Source organism: Salvelinus fontinalis, chromosome 27 (genome assembly GCF_029448725.1).
Source record: "Salvelinus fontinalis isolate EN_2023a chromosome 27, ASM2944872v1, whole genome shotgun sequence".
Taxonomy (NCBI): domain Eukaryota; kingdom Metazoa; phylum Chordata; class Actinopteri; order Salmoniformes; family Salmonidae; genus Salvelinus; species Salvelinus fontinalis.
In genome coordinates this window covers 5156010-5176867 of record NC_074691.1, presented here as the reverse complement: position 1 = coordinate 5176867, position 20858 = coordinate 5156010, and the positions used below count along the sequence as shown (strand labels likewise).

Below are 20858 nucleotides of genomic sequence, written 5' to 3'. Positions count from 1 at the left end.
ACCTCAGGCGAGCAAAATCTTTTTGCCGATACAGTGTATAACCCGCCAGCTGTATGTTATTCATGTCGTCGTTCAGCCACGATTCGGTGAAACATAAGATATTACCGTTTTTAATGGTAGGATATACATGCTCGGAGTTCGTACACTTTATTATCCAGCTATTGTACCTTGGCCAATAGTACTGATGGCAAAGGCAGATGAGCCACTCGTCACCGGATCCTCAAAAGGCACCCCGATCTCCATCAGCGATACCTCCGTCTCATTTTTATTTACTTTATTTCACCTTTATTTAACCAGGTAGGCCAGTTGAGAACAAGTTCTCATTTACAACTGCGACCTGGCCAACATAAAGCAAAGCAGTGTGACAAAAACAACCGAGTTACACATGGAATAAACAAACGTACAGTCAATAATACAATAGAGAAATCTATATACAGTGTGTGCAAATGTAGTTTGATTAGTGAGGTGAGGCAATAAATAGGCCATAGAGGCGAAATAATTACAATTCAGCATTAATACTGGAGTGATAGATGTGCAGATGATGATGTTGAAAGTAGAGATAGTGGGGTGAAAAAAAGCAAGAGGTTAAGTAATATGATGGGGATGAGGTACTTGGGTGTGCTATTTACAGATTGGCTGTGTACAGGTACAATGATCGGTAAGCTGCTCTGACAGCTGATGCTTAAAGTTCGAGAGGGAGATATGTCTCCAGCGTCAGTGATTTTTGCAATTCATTCCAGTCATTGGCAGCAGAGAACTGGAAGGAAAGGCGGCCAAAGGAGGTGTTGGCTTTGGGGATGACCAGTGGAATATACCTGCTGGAGCGAGTGCTACGGGTGGGTGTTGATATGGTGACCAGTGAGCTGAGATAAGGCGGGGCTTTACCTAACAAAGACTTATAGATGACCTGGAGCCAGTGGGTTGGGTGACGGATATGTAGTGAGGGCCAGCCAACGAGAGCATACAGGTCGCAGTGGTGGGTAGTATATGGGGCTTTGGTGACAAAACGGATGGCTCTGTGATAGATTACATCCAGTTTGCTGAGTAGAGTGTTGGGGGTTATTTTGTAAATTACATCGCCGAAGTCAAGGATCGGTAGGATAGTCAGTTTTACGAGGGTATGTTTGGCGGCATGAGTGAAGGAGGCTTTGTGTGAGTCTGGAAGGAGAGTTTACAGTCTAACCAGACACCTAGGTATTTGTAGTTGTCCACATATTCTAAGTCAGAACCGTCCAGAGTAGTGATGCTAGTTGGGCGGGAGGGTGCGGGCACAAATCGGTTGAAGAGCATGCATTTAGTTTTACTAGCATTTAAGAGCAGTTGGAGGCCACGGAAGGAGTGTTGTATGGCATTGAAGCTCGTTTGGAGGTTTGTTAGCACAGTGTCCAAAGAAGGGCCAGAGGTATTACATAATGGTGTCGTCTGCGTAGAGGTGGATCAGAGAATCACCAGCAGCAAGAGCGACATCATTAATGTATACAGAGAAAAGAGTCGGCCTGAGAATTTACCCTGTGGCACCCCCATAGAGACTGCCAGAGGTCCGGACAACAGGCCCTCCAATTTTACACACAACTCTGAGAAGTAATTGGTGAACCAGGCGAGGCAATCATTTGAGAAGCCAAGGCTATCGAGTCTGCCGATAAGAATGCAGTGATTGACTGACAGAGTCAAAAGCCTTGGCCAGGTCGATGAAGACGGCTGCACAGCACTGTCTTTTATGGATGGCGGTTATGATATCATTTAGGACCTTGAGCGTGGCTAAGGTGCACCCATGACCAGCTCGGAAACCAGATTGCATAGTGGAGAAGGTACGGTGGGATTCGAAATGGTCGGTGATCTTTTTATTCACTTGGCTTACAAAGGTTTTAGAAAGGCAGGGCAGAATGGATATAGGTCTTTAACAGTTTGGGTCTAGAGTGTCTTCCGCTTTGAAGAGGGGGATGACAGCGGCAGATTTCCAATCTTTGGGGATCTCAGACGATACGAAAGAGGTTGAAAAGGCTAGTAATAGGGGTTGCAACAATTTTGGCGGATCATTTTAAAAAGAAAGGGTCCAGATTGTCTAGCTCAGCTGATTTTTAGGGATCCAGATTATGCAGTTCAGAACATCAGCTATCTGGATATGGGTGAAGAAGAAGCGGAGGGGTTGGGTAAGTTGCTGCAGGGGGTGCTGAGATGTTGGCCGGGGTAGGGGTAGCCAGGTGGAAAGCATGGCCAGCCGTGGAAAAATGCTTATTGAAATGATCGATTATCGTAGATTTATCGGTGGTGACAGTGTTTCCTATCCTCAGTACAGTGGGCAGCTGGGAGGAGGTGCTCTTATTCTCCACGAACTTTACAGTGTCTCAAAACTTTTTGGAATTAGTGCTACAGGATGAAAATTTCTGTTTGAAAAAGCTAGCCTTAGCTTTCCTAACTGACTGACTATATTGGATCCTGACTTCCCTGAAAAGTTGCATATCGCAGGGGCTATTCGATGCTAATGCAGAACGCCACAGGATGTTTTTGTGCTGGTCAAGGGCAGTCAAGCCTGGGGTGAACCAAGGGCTATATCTGTTCTTAGTTCAACATTTTTTGAATGGAGCACGCTTGTTTAAGATGGAGAGGAAAGCACTTTTGAAGAGCAACCAGGCATCCTCTACTGACGGGATGAGGTCAACATCCTTCCAGCATACCCGGTCCAGGTCCATCAGAAAGGCCTGCTCGCAGAAGTGTTTTAGGGAGCGTTAGGCAGTGATGAGGGGTGGTCGTTTGACCGCGGAGCCATTATGCACGCAGGCAATAAGGCAGTGATCGCTGAGATCCTGGTTGAAGACAGCAGAGGTGTATTTAGAGGGCAGATTGGTCAGGATTATATCTAAGAGGGTGCCCATGGTTACGGATTTAAGGTTGTACCTGGTAGGTTCCTTGACACACTCAAACCGGTGCGGCTGGCACCTACTACCATACTCCGTTCAAAGGCACTTAAATATTTTTTTCTTGCCCATTCTAACTCTGAATGGCACACACACACACAATGCTTGTCTCAAGGCTTAATAATCCTTCTTTAATTTATCTTCTCCCCTTCATCTACACTGACTGAAGAGAATTTAACAAGTGACATCAATAAGGGATCATAGCTTTAACCTGGTCAGTTGATGTCATGGAAAGAGCAGGTTCCTAATGTTTTGTACACGCAGTCTATGTCTAGGGGCCGTTGCAGCTATTAGTTTGCTTTTCGCAAATGTTTAAATACAATCGCATGAAAAAGCCAATGCTGTCATTACTAAATGTGTAACACGATAGGTATTGTAACATGATTTATAGATTTTTTTCAGACCCCAAAAAATTACAACAATAATTATAATCAGTCGTCTTCCTCAAATGAAGGGGATGATGACAATGTATTTGAGAGGTGGTTTATTTGATTTCAATGGTCTTCAACTCGTGACAGACACTTCATTTAGGATACATGGAGTTGCCCTAAGTTAGACTGCCCCAGAGCAGGTTAGTTCTGAAGGATTCGTTACCATTAAAATGTACCTGTCTAAAAGGTGAGCCACTTTCGTGGTCTATGTTTTCCCAAGTTGAACTCAGAGTTGAATAAAGTTCTCTCGCCAACTCCTCAAACCTGATTCATAGAATAGGGCTTAGGTGTCCGCAAAGGTTAGGTTGCACTTATTTCTCAAATGTTTCCTCAATGTTTTCAGCTAAGATAGTTTACTAAACAGAAACATGTTTAGAGTGACTAAGTCCCAGTTCTGGAAGAGTGAATTTAAGGGTAGCTGAAATCTACTGGGTGAAACTTTCAGTGCATTGCATTCCAGGGTTTTTCTTTATTTTTACTATTTTCTACATTGAAGAATAATAGTGAAGACATCAAAACTATGAAATCACACATATGGAATCATGTAGTTACCCAAAAAGTGTTAAACAACTCCAAATATATTTTATATTTGAGATTCTTCAAAGTGACCACCCTTTGCCTTGACAGCTTTGCACACTCTTGGCGTTCTCTCAACCAGCTTCATGATGTAGTCACCTGGAATGCATTTCAATTAACAGGTGTGCATTGCTAAAAGTTAATTTGTGGAATTTCTTTCCTTCTTAATGCGTTTGAGCCAATCAGTTGTGGTGTCACAAGGTAGGGGTGTGTCCTGACCTTCCCTCCTAGGTGAGGATCAGAGAACCTTGAAGTTGGCCGTTTTATGACGGTCGTAAATACCTTGCAGGAACTCTCTCTCCCCCTCTGTAGAAATGGAAGTAAAAAATCCCTTTGTTACAACAGAGAGATTTTGTAGTACTGTAACATCCAAGATTGGATAAAGAACAATATTTCTGTAATCCAAACATTTGGAATGGTCCGTGGATATAATCATGTCCAAAGTTTATTGTTTGGTGATCATTAAAGACGTTATAATGGAAACATTTGTCACGAAGAGCTTTCACAGTATGTATGTCAGATTTACATCTAAATGTTGTGGAACTTATATGATTGAATGTGATTTTAGCCTTCTTAATGAGAGAATGGTTTTTCATATAAAAAAGTTCTACCCAGTCAGTGACCATACCCACGTGAGCGCAGACATTATATTGGCATCATGGAAGGCCTCCTTTTGCCAGAGTGGATAAAACCCCACGTGACGAAATTCAGATTAGGCCAAGCAGACTACGGTGTAAGCCGGATATTTTTATTTTTATTTTTTTATTTTACCGTTATTTTACCAGGTAAGTTGACTGAGAACACGTTCTCATTTGCAGCAACGACCTGGGGAATAGTTACAGGGGAGAGGAGTCTAACCATATTGCAAATGGTACCAGACCAGTTACGTGCAGCGCGAGCGGAATACGTCACAAATGATTAGGAACTCTCGACAAGTGAAGATAAAGACTACACATTCACAGTCTGCAGCTGTATATGTAAAATAGTATAGTAAACTCAACCGAAGAGGAGAAAAGAAGAACATTTCCCTATCAAACTACCATTGGTAGACCTTTGGAAGATTCGTTCTAACAGACACTCTGAGACCAACCTACCACAACTAAAAAGGACATGGTGACCTCTTGTGAACAACCAGACTCACACAACCAGAGAATTCGGATGTATTTCTCTCCATAGATGGACCGGTTGATTTCAACAGAAAGACGACAAGGACATCCATGCGTAAATATGTGTTGCATTTCTAAATCCAAATGAGCGGTTGTTAGGGTGCTAAATATCCATATTTACGATGATGGTATTATTCAACTATGTACAATAGTTGAATTCCTTTGTCTCTCATTCTCCCACTCTTTCTTTCCTCACCCCTTTTCATTGTGTACCAAGCTGTCATGTCGAGTTAGTCCACCAGGGACTTTTCATTGCATTGTAAGTAATCAACGTATAATCTATCCTGTGTGTGTGTTTACGTAATTCTGTGTGATTATTTAGTTAGTAAATAAATAATTAAGCCAATTTGTGTATCGCTGATTCATCATGGAGACTAGAGTTCATGCAGATTTGAAGTCAACCACGTTCAGAATGAGACTGATGAGAAAATAATGATAATTAATGAAGACTGGTATAACGATCTATTTATATCTTTAGAGTTCACTGCTGGAGGTCATTTTGCAGGGCTCTGGCAGTGCACCTCCTTGCACTAAGGCGGAGGTAGCGGTCCTGCTGCTGGGTTGTTGCCCTCCTACGGCCTCCTCTACGTCTCCTGATGTACTGGCCTGTCTCCTGGTAGCGCCTGCATGCTCTGGACCCTACGCTGACAGACACAGCAAACCTTTTTGCCACAGTTCGCATTGATGTGCCATCCTGGATTAACTGCACTACCTGAGCCACTTGTGTGGGTTGTAGACTCCGTCTCATGCTACCACTAGAGTGAGAGCACCGCCAGCATTCAAAAGTGACCAAAACATCAGCCAGGAAGCATAGGAACTGAGAAGTGGTCTGTGGTCACCACCTGCAGAATCACTCCTGTTTTGGGGGTGTCTTGCTAATTGCCTATAATTTCCACCTTTTGTCTATTCCATTTGCACAACAGCATGTGAATGTTATTGTCGATCAGTGTTGCTTCCTAAGTGGACAGTTTGATTTCACAGAAGTGTGATTGACTTGGAGTTACATTGTGTTGTTTAAGTGTTCCCTTTATTTTTTTGAGCAGTGTATATATATATATATATATATATATATATATATATATATATATATATATATATATATATATATATATATATATATATATATATATATATATATACACATACATACATACATACATATATATATATATATATATATATACATACATACATACATACATACATACATACATATATATATACACACACACACACACACACACACACATATACACCTAAGCTCTAATATGTAGACGTGTTTAGAATTAATCCTCACTTTATAAAGCTCTGTCCATTTCGTTGTTAGGCTTTAAAACAACATCCACAACGACCATGTTTTCCACTCAGTTTCAACCTGTTGAACTTCTTTCTTCACATGATCATCACAGTGAGGTGCGTTTAAAAAGCAATATACTGGTTTGATGTGATTTTAGATTGCATTGACGTCAGTGGTTAGAGCAGGTCTGGGCAAATATTTTCCATGGAGGGCCATATTAGAATATATTTTGCCATTGTGAGCCAGAATCAAATTATAGGAGTGTACATCATGTGTATGACTGTGTTGACAGATATATCTACTGTAAATCATGTCCAGATATGCTACTTATTTTACTGTTTTAACATGCACAGAAATAAACCACACCCATGTTCTCCTTTTGGTAGGTCATTATTAAACATGCAATGAACTACACAGAAGGAAAAGTACACTGTGAATTCAGCACCAATGACAGAACTCTTGTTAACGGGTATGCACAAAAACACAAAGAGCTCAACATTCAACAGTGAATTCTCTGATGGGCATAGACTTGCGCATTGAAGCCAGGTATAGTTTGACGTCGCTATGCGCAGGATAGCTGAGAGTCAGTAAGAGATGATCTATGCCTTGTCTTGTTATATTTCATCATTTAAAATGTCTGTTCACATATATTAGGTTGACCCAAACAGTACAAAAATCTTCTGAGCATGACTCCTAATCTTTGGAAAGTTTTGTTCATCGAGAGATGCATAGAACCTCGTCAGTGACATTGTTTTGAATAGTTCTCAAATCACTGCATCAGACTGAAGATCGATAAGCTCAATTTGTAGGTCAGTGGGAGCGTTATCCACATTGAAGGTGAAAGGAGAGGAAACCAACAGCATGTCAACACTTTGAAATACTAAAAACGACAAGAAAAGGAGGGTCAGGGGGAGTAATTTCCCCTTGAAGACTTTGACAAAGCTGTACATCTGATGTGCAAAAAGGCCCTTCCCTTGTAGATTTAAATTCAGTAAATTCATGAGGGCCATGATGTCTATGGGGAAGGCAAAATCAGCCAACCATTCTTTATCTTGCAGTTGAGGGAAATCCACATGTTTTCATTTCACTTGCAAAAACGCAGCAATTTCCGACTTCAGGTTCCACACCCTTTTATGCACCTTCCCCAAACTCCGCCATTTCAAGTTTGTGTGGTAGGGGAGATCTGCATGACCCGACTCTGTCTCTTCCAACAGTGAGACAAACGGCCTGTGGTTTAATTAAAGATTCTCCTCTTATGCTCTTAAGTATACCACTTTAGTGAATGTATCCAGAACATGGCTCATTTACAGAGCACCTCCTGATGAATAATGCAATGCAGGAAAATAATTCTGATCTGGGTTCAGCTCAGCTACTTGATTACGTATCCTTTTCAAAAGGCCAACATTTTATCCTGTCAAGTTTGGGCACCGATCAGTGGTCACACTGGATAACTTTTCAAAACTCAGTCCCAGCTTTGCCACACACTTACTAACCTCCTCCAATAAACATTTCCCTGTGGTTGTGCTCTTCATTGACTGCACTGAAGCAAGCTCCGATGTAATTTCAAAGTCTGGGGTTATGCCTCCTTTACCTTGTCTTTCAACTGCTGTTCCATATTCTCTGCGATATCCTCAACACGCCGTGTCACTGTTCATCTTCACAAGGAAACATTTTCAAACAGCTCCTTCTTGTCGGGGCAAAGTATTGCTGCAGGGTCAATTAAATATTCTTTAATGAATTCACCCTCAGCGAGTGGCTTGCTATGTTTAGCAATATTGTGGGACAGTACATAGCTAGCTTTCGCAATTCCGTTGTTTGCTGAAAGCAGTTTCGTAAAAAGTCCTTGCTACTTTTGCAACTGAGAAAGCAACTCTTTCGATTCACTTGCCCTCTGCTCAGAAGACATATTCCCATATTTCTCTGCACGATTTGTCTGGAAGTGTCGGGACAAGTTGTAGTCTTTCAAGACAGCGATGCTCTGTTTGCAATAAAGACATATTTCGATGTCCACTCTTGCTGGAATACCCTACATTCATTGTCTACTTTTCTTTTCTTTGAAAAACACATTTTTGCACAATTTCTAGCTAGCTAGTTTTTGTAACTGTGACGTGTGTCTCAGCCTGTCAGTCACTGTCTGTCCTCGTGCAGTTATTTATAAGTGCCTTCAAAATAAATGTCACAAGCGGTGGGAGTTAAATCATTACACAAAGGCGAGTATTCATTGGGCTTTTAATTTGAATAAGAAATACATTTTTCAAAACTTTACTATCGCAAATTCTTGATGTGATCTGAGCATGATTCCGCGGGCCATACTGAAATCAGGTCATCAGCCGCAAACTAAGATTGAATCCTACTACGCCGGGTCTGACGCTTGTTAGATGTGCCAGGGCTTGCAAACTATAATGGATTACAAAGGGAAACCCAGCCGCGAGCTGCCCAATGACAAAAGCCTACCAGATGAGCTAGATTCCTATGGTCGCTTTGAGGCAAGCAACACTGAACCATGCATGACAGCACCTCCGTAGCCAATGTGAGTAAGACCTTAAAACAGGTTAGCATTCACAAGGCCAAATATATTACCAGGACATGTACTCTGAGCATGCGCTGACCAGCTGGTAAGTTCCTTCACTGAAATGTTCAACATCTCCTTGACCCAGACTGTAATACCTTTCAAGCAGACCACCATAGTCCCTGTGCCCATGAACGCCAAGGTAACCTGTCTAAATGACTACTTCCCTGTAGCACTCACATCTGTAGCCATGAAATGCCTTGCAACACCTTCATCCCAGACACATTACAATTTGCCTACCACCAACAGATCCATAGATGACGCAATCTCTATTGCACTGCCCTTTCCCACCTGGACAAGAGGAACACCTACGTGAGAATGCTTTTCATTGACTACAGCTCAACACCATAGTGCCCTCAAAGCTCATCACTAAGCTCAAGACCCTAGGACCATCTGCAACTGGATCCTGGACTTCCTGATGGGCTGCCATCAGATGGTGAGGGTAGGCATTAACACATCTGCCACACTGACCCTCAACACAGGGGGGTCCCCTCCTGTACTTTGTTCACCCACAACTGCATAGCCGCGCACGACTCCAACATCAATAAGTTTGCTGACGACACACTGGTGGTTGGCCTGATCACCGACGACGATGAGACAACCTATAGGGAGGAGGTCAGTAACTGTGGCAGTGTGGTGCCAGGACAACAACCTCTCCTTCAACGTCAGCAAGACAAAGGAGCTGATCGTGGACTACAGGAAATGGAGGGCCGAGCATGCCCCCATCCACATCGATGGGTCTGTAGTGGAGTGGGTCGAGAGATTCAAGTTCCTCGGTGTCTATAATACAAAGGAATGATCATGGTCCCCACACACAGCTGCACCATTGAGAGCATCTTGACTGACTGCAACACCGCTTGGTATGGCAACTGCTTGGCATCCGACCACAAGGTGATACAGAGGGTAGTACATATAGCCCAGTACATCACTGGAGCCGAGCTCCCTGCAATCCAGGACTTCTATACCAGGGGGTGTCAATGGAAGGCCCTACCGAAGTCAGACTATTCTCTCTGCTACCGCACGGCAAGAGGTATCGATTCAGAAAGTCTGGAACCAGCAGGACCCTGAAAAGCTTCTACCACCAAGCCATAAGAATGCTAAATAGTTAACCTATAGCTACCCAGACTATCTGCATTGACCCTACTGCACAAACTCTTTTGACTCACACACACCCACACACCAATAACACACACACATTGACGCCAAACACATTCACAAACACACTTTCCATATACACTGCTGCTACTGTTTACTATCTATCCTGTTGCTTAGTCACTCTATCCCTACCGATATGTACATATCTCCCTCAATTACCTCGTACCCCTGCACGTCGACTCGGTACTGGTACCCAGTGTATATAACCAAGTTATCGTTACTCATTGTTTATTTATTCCTTGTGTTATTATCTTTCAATAACTTCAGTTGTTTTCTCCTCTCTAGATTGTTGGGAAGGGCCCGTAAGTAAGCCTTTCACTGTTAAGTCTACCCTAGAGTTTCCAATAGATGGAAATTGCCCGACTTTTGGGTCAATGAAAAACTGATCTAACTTTTGCTGGCTAAAATGACCAGGATACATTTTTTAAATACCAGTCAATGGAAATACATTTGACCATCATGCTTATTGGTCTACAGGTAAATTTGCGTAATTGAGTGAAATTCAATTGGCCTGTGTGTATTTTCATTAGTCATCATGCATCTTACTTATCCCACACTACCACATGCACACAGCATATTTTGAGCAGGATTTCTCCTCAGGCATGTCTTACCTTGGTTCAAAGTAGCCTACAGGCAAGCTTACAATTTATTCTACCATTTTTACCGTTCTGCATGCCAGTTACTATTTTCATTTCGTGGAACAGTTTCACTTCAATAATACCGTTTTTGTTTCTCAAAATCAATGTCATGCAGTTAATCATAAAAATCTGAATTAAAATGATAAAAATCTAAAAGTTAAAAGTCAACTAACGCAAGATCACCAGCCTCTGCCATATGGACACATTGATACTCCGTGAACCGTTGGCGGCTAAAGTAATGAGCACATGGAACTCATTGCCTTTAGTCCAATGCAGCAGTAGGCCTATAACTTCAATTGCTCTTTCACACCGAGAATTGGTGATTATCGAGGATTTTTTTTCTTTTCTCCAAATAGCTTACTGTGAGGAACTATAGTTTTAATATATTAGCATTCGCAATGGATGTAAAACAAAAACACTTTGCTACAGTTCCCAGAGCAGGCCAGGTACTTCGATGCATGCGCTCCCTCAACGTTATCAGGACAGAGAAACCAGACATGCTCATTGCTCACATGGAACACTTCAAACAAAAGACAATGAAAAAAATTGAAAAATCTCGTAAATTATGGTTATGAAATAAACCAAAACTTGATTCTCACAAGTGTAGCAGGTTGTGAAATCTGCAAATAATGTTCCCACTCCGAGAATTACAAAGGTAAATGACTAATAAATATGCATTAACAGAAATTATTGTAACCAAATGGGGATTAACGGTATTGATTAAAGAAAAAAGTCTAAGGGCAAACCATTCACACAATGAAACAATTAATGAGCAAGAACTGGCGGGAGACAGCTGAGCCATTCTGGAGAGACTTGCCTATATCTTCGCGACACACCTCTCCCCTTCTTCTCAACATTTTAAACTATAGTAACATCTTTACACATATTTTAGATGCTTTTCACTGACAGCAGTAACTCAATAATCAGCTAGGGCCTATTGCCACGCACGCTGACCAAACTGCAGGCTTCCCAAACGAGCATGTGATTTGAAACAATCCACAGCTATTTCTTTTAAAGAAGCTAATGATCTTCCATTCCTCTGTGGCTAAGTCATGCTTTCTGGTGAAGAATTTATGATTTTAATTATTTTTGAATAATTTTGGCAAATGTATTTCCATTTACTTCCCTATTGGACCCACCGCTAGTGCCATTTCTCTCTTGTTTTATTGGTTTTCATATCAACTTTCTTTTGTTGTTCAGAAGCCAAAGGCACAATCCTAGTCATATTAGCAACCCATCCTAGTTGTTGCATCTTTAGATCTCTAAGTTTCTAACAGAGATATGTCACATATGGGACTGATATCAGGTATGCTGTTTAGTATGGTATTTTCCTGCGAATTGCATTTTGGCAAATGTTTGGAAATTACGTTTTATTGGCTGCTTTATTACATGAGTTAAGATCCATTACCATAATCTAAATGTGATTTCTGTCATTCTGAGCACAGTGGGTGGACTCCCTAACCCTTTTCCTAATAGGTTATGCAACCAATGTAAACTCAGAAAAAAAAAGAAATGTCCCTTTTTCAGGACCTGTCTTTCAAAGATAATTCGTAAAAATCCAAATAACTTCACAGATCTTCATTGTAAAGAGTTTAAACACTGTTTCCCATGCTTGTTTGATGAACCATAAACAATGAATGAACATGCATCCGTGGAACGGTCGTTAAGACACTAACAGCTTACAGACGGTAGGAAATTAAGGTCACAGTTATGAAAACTTAGGACACTAAAGAGGCCTTTCTACTGACTCTGGAAAACACCAAAAGAAAGATGCCCAGGGTCCCTCTGCGTGAACGTGCTTTGGGCATGCTGCAAGTAGGCATGAGGACTGCAGATGTGGCCAGGGCAATAAATTGCAATGTCCATACTGTGAGATGCCTAAGACAGCACAACAGGGAGACAGGACGGACAGCTGATCGTCCTCGCAGTGCCAGACCACGTGTAACAACACCTGCACAGGATCGGTACATCGAACATCACACCTGCGGGACAGGTACAGGATGGCAACAACAGCCCAAGTTACACCAGGAACGCACAATCCCTCCATCAGAGCTCAGACTGTACGCAATAGGCTGAGAGAGGCTGGACTGAGGGCTTGTAGGCCTGTTGTATGGCAGGTCCTCACCGGCAACAACGTCGCCTATGGGCACTAACCCACCGTCGCCTATGGGCACTAACCCACCGTCGCTGGACCAGACAGGGCTGGCAAAAAGTGCTCTTCACTGACGAGTCGTGGTTTTGTCTCACCAGGGATGATGGTCGGATTCGCGTTTATCGTCAAAGGAATGAGCGTTACACCGAGGCCTGTACTCTGGAGCGGGATTGATTGAGGTGGAGGATCCGTCATGGTCTGGAGCGGTGTGTCACAGCATCATCGGACTGAGCTTGTTGTCATTGCAGATAATCTCAACGCTGTGCGTTACAGGGAAGACATTATCCTCCCTCATGTGGTACCCTTCCTGCTGGCTCATCCTGACATGACCCTCCAGCATGACAATGCCACCAGCCATACTGCTCGTTCTGTGGGTGATTTCCTGCAAGACAGGAATGTCAGTGTTCTGCCATGGCCGGCGAAGAGCCCGGATCTCAATCCCATTGAGCATGTCTGGGACCTGTTGGATCGGAGGGTGAGGGCTAGGGCCATTCCCCCCAAGAATGTCCGGGAACTTGCAGATGCCTTGGTGGAAGAGTGGGGTAACATCTCACAGCAAGAACTGGCAAATCTGGTGCAGTCCATGACGAGGAGATGCACTGCAGTACTTAATGCAGCTGGTGGCCACAGCAGATACTGACTGTTACTTTGGATTTTGACCCCCCCTTTGTTCAGGGACACATTATTCCATTTCTGTTAGTCACATGTCTGTGGAATTTGTTCAGTTTATGTCTCCGTTGTTGAATCTTACTATGTTCACACAAATATTTACACATGTTAAGTTTGCTGAAAATAAATGCAATTGACAGTGAGAGAAAGTTTGTTTTTTTGCTGTGTTTATATGGGTCTGGTAATTTTCTCAAACGGCCGGTAAATAAACATCTTCCCGGTCACATTGTTTAGCGCCATATTTTCCTAGCGGAAAATTTGATTTGAAATCAAAAATACATGACAACAGGAGGAAGCAACAGTATCATTTGCAACATAATTTTTCAATATGATTCTACTAAATCAGGTAAAAACGACTGAATGAGCCCCAAAACGTGCTATGATTTATTGATTTTGATGAAAATGAGTTTGTCCTGGCTGTCCTTACTCTCTTTGGGCCTTTCCTCAACGGGAGGAGGTTGGGTGGGCAAGTCCTCCTTCTCTTCCCCCTCTTGCCCATCCTCCTGGACCCCACCATCAGGTCTTCTCTCCCCCTCACGCTGCGGGGCCTCCCTGGGGGAAGTTACCATTCCTGCTACAATCCTGGAAGCTACTGGGTCCTCTTCCTCCTCAGAATTGGGGTCATGGTAAGACTAGAGGGGGGAAACAAACAACATGAGATGGTGGAGGAGAAACAAAGGCATTCTAAGTCACGTCATGTTACGTGATGAAATATAACTTATTCTATTGTCATTAGCTTGATGGTTAGTGGGTGAGTGTAACACCAACGCTACACAAATCCACTTTGGTCAGTTCTTTGCTAAACAACCATACCATGAGACATCAATGTCTTCATCACTGGAAAAGATAAATGGTTGAGATTGATATAATTTAAAAGCTTATAAAAAGGGTTGTCAAACAATTGTATTTTTTTAATACAAATTTTCACTTTAACCATCAACTCAAATGATTTTCATATTCACAGATGTTGCAGCTTACATCATCTGAGGTTGTCGTGTTGTGCCCACCATCAGTTGAGACATGATCTTGAATACAGGGTGGGTGTCATGTTTTGGCTGATAAATGTACTAACATGGGAATACTACTACTCTACTTCCAAATGGTACCATTAAAGATGGTTAGAGGTCCAGATATCAGGGAATGTTGACGAATGGGAATATCTGTTTTAAATTATACTGTCAATCCTCCATAGAACACCTATTTAAAATCATAGAAATATAGATAGTCGAATAGACATGACAATATGAGTTGACATTCAACGGTGGGTGGACCGTTGGCCATCTTTGTGGTAGTAATTAGAAGTTACAATTTCAATAGTGTACCTGATACACCGCAGTCGTCTGAAGGGATAGGTCCAGTCTATTGCTATGATTGAAATGACACCCACCCTGTATTCAAGAGCATGTTGTCTCACCCGATGGCAGGCACAACACAAAAAACTTCGATGACAAAATAGGATCTAAGCTACAACATACGCAAATGAGAAGTTCGCGTTTTTAGATAGACGTTAAAGGTTAAATCAAATGACAATTCTTATGACTTAAAGATGGTTGTCACACTTTCATACTCTGTTTGTAACCCTTTACATGGTATCAAACTCAAGCGTTTATCTTTTCCAGTGATCGAGACATGGATGTCTAATGGTAAGGTATGCAAAATTAGTCATTCAGGTCCATGTTTAGGCAAAAAATTAAAAAAGTTCCATTCGGCCCACTTCTTCTATGAGCAAAACAAGTTTTGTTTAAAACAAAAAGGCATGCTGTCAAAAAGAGATTGAATTCAAATGGATTAACCCCTTTGACTGGGCTGAGCGGGAGCTGACCTCCCGTAGGGGTTGGACCGCCAAGAGACCAGAGTTGGCTAATTGGGATGTAGGGTTTGCGCATAGCCTGAAGGTAGCAGTTCTCATTGCTGCTCAGTAGGCAAGCACCACGGATGTAATGATGTGAGCTTTGACCGGAAGCCAGTGGAGTGCACAGAGGAGCGACATGAGATACCAGATAGGCTGCAACGTTCTGGATAAGTTACATGGATTTGAAGGAACAAGTGGGAAGCCCAGCCAACAAAGACTTGCAGTAATCCAGACGGGATATGACGAGTGCCTGGAATAGGACCCGCGGCCCTTCCTGTGTGAGGCAAGGTTGTACTCTGATGTTTGCAGAGAACAATAGGGTGTTGTCCAGGGTCACATCAAGGTTCTTTGTACTCTGGGAAGGGGACACTGTGGAGTTGTCGACCGTAATGGAGAGGGCAGGCCTTCCCCGGGAGGAAGAGCAGCTAAGTCTTGTCGAGGTTAAGCTTGAGGTGGTGGGCTGACACCCAAGCTGAGAAATCTGACAGGCACTGAGAGATGCGTGTCGCCACCTGGGAGTCAGAAGGGGGGAATGAGAAAAGTAGTTGAGTGTCATCCGCATAATGATAGGAGAGACCATGAGAGTATGTGACAGAGCTGAGTGACTTGGTGTATAGAGAAAAGAGGAGGGGCTAAAACCAGATCAGGAGCAACCCGCCAGGTAGGATGCATTCCAAGTGCGTGGAGAGCCTGAGACGCCCAGCTCTGAGAGGGTCGAGAGGAGGATCTGGTGGTTCACAGTGTCGAATGCAGCAGATAGATCTAGGAGGATGAGAACAGAGAGAGATTCAGCTTTGGCAGAGCGGAGAGTGGTCAGGGATGAGTTGATGAGGGAAGTGAGGAATGGGAGGTCTCCAGAGATAGTCTGGAGAAGGGAAGAGGGGATGGGGTTGAGTGGACCAGTTGTCGGGCGGCTTGACATCAAGTCGCAGAATTTCATCCTGGGGGAGGAGAGAAAGAGGTCAAGGCGTAGGGTAGTTCTGTGTGAGTGGGACCAGTGGCTATAGTAGGCTGAGTGAATGAGGATGGAATGTCGTCAACCTTTTTTTTTTTAAGTTGACAGTCATCTGCAGAGAGGGAGGAGGTAGGGGGAGGAGGATTAAGGACGGAGGAGGTGTCGAATAGTTTCCCAGGGTTGGAGGCCGAGGCTTGGAATTTAGAGTGATAGAAAGCAGCTTCAGCAAAGGATACACAAGAGTAGAGTGGAAGGATGATAGGTCGTCTGGAAAGGTTAGTTTTCCTACATTTTTGCTCAGCTGCCTGCAGCCCTGTTCCGTGAGTCACTCAGCCAAAGAGCAGAAGGGGGGGGGGGGGGGGTCGAGCCGGCCGGGAGGAAAGGGGACAGTGGGAGTGAAAGGAGGTGGAAAGAGAGGAGAGAAGGGTTGAAGATGCAGAGTCAGGAGACAGGAAGGAGAATGATTTAGTGGAAGGAAGAGAAGATAGAATAGAAGAGAGCGAAAATTGCGACGGCGTAATGAATCTATCAATATATGACATGTACAGTGCATTCGGAAAGTATTTAGACCCCTGGACTTTTTCCACATTTCGTTACGTTACAGCCTTACTCTAAAATGGATTTTGAAAAGTTAAAAAAACTCAAATCTACACACAAGACCCCGTAATGGCAAAGTGAACAGGTTTTTATACATTTTCGAAAATGTATAAAACATTTAAAACAGAAATACTTAATTGAAATAAGTATTCAGACCCTTTGCTGTGAGACTCATCCTCGACATGTTTCTACAACTTCATTGGAGACCAACTATGATAAATTCAATTGATTGGACATGATTTGGAAAGGCACACACCTGTCTATATAAGGTCCCACAGTTGACAGCGCATGTCAGAGCAAAAACCAAGTCATGAGGATGAAGGAATTGTCCGTAGAGCCTCGAGACAGGATTGTGTCGAAGCACAGATCGGGTACCCAAAAATGTTTGCAGCATTGAATGTCCCCAAGAACACAGTGGCCTCCATCATTCTTAAATGGAAGAAGTTTCAAACCACCAAGACTCTTCCTAGAGCTAGGCGCCCAGCCAAACTGAGCAATCAGGGGAGAAGGGCCTTGGACCAAGAACACAATGGTTACTCTGACAGCTCGAGAGTTCCTCTTTGGAAATGGGAGAACCTTCCAGAAAGACAACCAACTCTGCCCCACTCCACCAAGTGCCTCCTGAGTGGCGCAGCCGTCTAAGGCACTGCATCTCACATTAAGCATCTCCAATTCAAAATTTTATCTAGAATTGGCTTCCTATATTGCAACAAAGCATCCTTTAATCATGCTGCCAAACATACCCTCGTAAAACTGACCATCCTACCGATCCTCGACTTCGGTGATGTCCTCTATAAAATAGCCTCCAACACTCTACTCAACAAACTGGATGCAGTCTATCACAGTGCCATCCGTTTTGTCACCAAAGCCCCATACACTACCCACCATTGCGACCTGTACGCTCTTGTTGGTTGGCCCTCGCTTCATACTCATCGCCAAACCCACTGGCTACAGGTTATCTACAAGTCTCTGCTAGGTAAAGCCCCGCCTTATCTCAGCTCACTGGTCACCGTAGCAGCACCAACTCATAGCATGCGCTCCAGCAGGTATATCTCACTGGTCACCCCCAAAGTCAATTCCTCCTTTGGTCGTCTTTCCTTCCAGTTCTCTGCTGCCAATGACTGGAACGAACTGCAAAACTCTCTGAAGCTGGAAACACTTATCTCCCTCACTAGCTTAAGCACCAGCTGTCAGAGCAGCTCAGATTACTGCACCTGTACTTAGCCCATCTATAATTTAGCCCAAACAACTACCTCTTCCCCTACTGTATTTATTTAGCTCCTTTGCACCCCATTATTTCTATTTTGCACATTCTTCCACTGAAAATCTACCATTCCAGTGTTTTACTTGCTATATTGTATTTACCTCGCCACCATGGCCTTTTTTTTGCCTTTACCTCCCTTATCTCACCTCATTTGCTCACATTGTATATAGACTTATTTTTCTACTGTATTATTGACTGTATGTTTTGTTTATTCCATGTGTAACTCTGTGTTGTTGTATGTGTCAAATTTCTATGCTTTATCTTGGCCAGGTCGCAGTTGCAAATGAGAACTTGTTCTCAACTAGCCTACCTGTTTAAATAAAGGTTAAATAAAAAATCTCAGTGCAAGAGGTGCCACTACAGTACCTAGTTCGAATCCAGGCTGCATCACATCCGGCCGAGATTGGGAGTCCCATAGGGCGGCATACAATTGGCCCAGCGTCGCCTGGGTTTGGCCGTCATTGTAAATAAGAATATATTCTTAACTGACTTGCCTAGGTAAATAAAGGTTAATAAATAAAAATAACCAAATCAGACCTTTATGGTAGAGTGGCCAGACAGAAACCACTCCTCAGTAGAAGGCACATGACAGCCAGCTTGAGAAACAAGGTTCTCTGGTCTGATGAAACCAATATTGAACTCTTTGGCCTGAATGCCAAGCGTCACGTCTGGAGGAAACCTGGCACCATCCATACAGTGAAGCATGGTTGTGGCAGCATCATGCAGTGGGGATGTTTTTCTGCAGCAGGGACTGGGAGACTAGTCAGGGAAAGATAAACGGAGCAAAGTACAGAGAGATCCTTGATGAAAATCTGCTCCAGAACACTCCGGACCTCAGACTGGGGTGAAGGTTCACCCTCCAACAGGACAATGACCCTAAACACACAGCCAAGACAATCCCCACCGCAGGAGTGGCTTCGGGACAAGTCTCTGAATGTCTTTGAGTGGCCCAGCCAGAGGCCGGACATGAACCCGATCTCTGGAGAGACCTGAAAATAGCTGTGCAGAGACACTCGCCATCCAACTTGACAGAGCTTGAGAGGATCTGCAGAAAAAAATGGGAGAAACTCCCCAAATATAAATACAGGTGTGCCAAGTTTGTAGCGTCATCCCCAAGAAGATAATCGCTGCCAAAGGTGTTTCAACAAAGTACTAAGTAAAGGGTCAGAATACTTATGTAAATGTAATATTTCAGTTATTTTTATTTTATACATTTGCTCAAATGTATTCAAATCTGTTTTTGCATTGTTATTATGCGGTAGATTGTAGATTGAGGGTGAAAAAACAATTAAATACATTTTAGAATACGGCTGTAACATAAAATGTGGATAAGGTCAAGGGGTCTGAATACTTACCGAATGCACTGTATATATTGCTTGTTACATCAAGGTACCTATTTGAACCTAGGGCTAGTGAAATGTGTTTATAGCTACCTTCAATTCAGGAGCATGATCATGATTCCCCTGTAACTCTTCATCTGTAGAAAGACAAAGAAAATGTAATTGATTAGGCATTGTGCGTCACCTGACAATCCAAACACTTTTCGTACAAAAAAACACCACTTCGTAGAAAAATAAACTACTTTCCTACACACAGTATTGATAGTTAGCGCCTCAAAATAATGTCAACAAGCTTACTACTGCTAGCGTTACAGTATCTGTCAAATTGTATCAACTATGACATCTACCCGGCTGACGTATTTAAGACTTACCAGCTGCTGTTCCGTGTGAGAGAAATATAAGGAGAACGACCAGGGACAAAACCATCCTCGAAGTCTTGAATGACCCTTTAAAATCCATTTCGATTACAAACTAACGACTGCTAGCTAGCTACTTTAGTTAACGGAGTTAGCTCCGTGGCTAATGTTAGTCATCCACGTACAGGATTCTTCTTATCTTGCATACGCTGCGAACTAACATTCACGAGCGCAAAGCCCACCAAATAAATATTTGATAGCAGCATAGGGTAGGTACACTGTTTGTTTTAACTAAAGATAGCTAGCTCATGCTTTTTTTTACTGCTGACATGGAATATATTTAGCTGGATAGCTAGCATGTTAGCTAAACAAAATACCTAGTTTCATTAGCTAGGTACGCGTTCCTGGTCTTTGAAGCCTGTTGATAAATTGCAACGATGTGCTGTTATACCGTTCTCAGTTTATCAGACAACACGTCTAGTTAAACTTGAACGCCACTTCCTAATCGCTCCGATAGACGTATCCTAGCACGCGTTGGCTGACATTGACCAATGTAAAGGACGTCATCCAATCTTGCGTGCACGGTAGACGGGGTTGCACAAAATGTGTCCGCCTGTGGTTTTACACAGGTCGGAAGACGAAACGCCTTCTAACATAATTCGTGTACGTTTGTGTTGCATAACATGTATTTGGCACGCCAAAAAAGTAATCAGTACTAGTCTTAACATAACTACTTTTAAGTCATTTAGCAGACGTTGTTATCCAGAGCGACTGACAGGAGCACTTAGGTTTAAATTCGTTGCTCAAGGGCACATCGACAGATTTTCCACAGTCGGCTCGTGGATTCAAAGCAGTGACCGGTCGATTACTAGCACAATGCTCTTAACCGCTTGGCTACCTGTATGGTAGGCTATATATCCCATTGG

The 20858-nt window shown here is 43.0% G+C and overlaps 1 protein-coding gene across 4 annotated transcripts in view; it reads right to left on the bottom strand.

Annotated features, from left to right (window-relative positions):
- Window positions 1-20702, bottom strand: part of LOC129824897 (protein sel-1 homolog 1-like) — a 55020-nt gene extending 34318 nt beyond the window's left edge. For 2 of the 4 annotated variants that reach the window (XM_055884450.1, XM_055884451.1), the window contains exons 1-3: window positions 19948-20692; window positions 19670-19713; window positions 13996-14200 (exon numbers count right to left, since the gene is read on the bottom strand). In XM_055884450.1, the coding sequence (XP_055740425.1) occupies window positions 13996-14200; window positions 19670-19713; window positions 19948-20035 (337 nt within the window). In that variant the 5' untranslated portion in view covers window positions 20036-20692. Of the gene's footprint in view, window positions 1-13995; window positions 14201-19669; window positions 19714-19947 lie in introns of all 4 variants that reach the window. The other 2 variants (XM_055884453.1, XM_055884452.1) reach the window with 2 other exon arrangements.
- Between the last annotated feature and the right edge of the window lie 156 nt (window positions 20703-20858).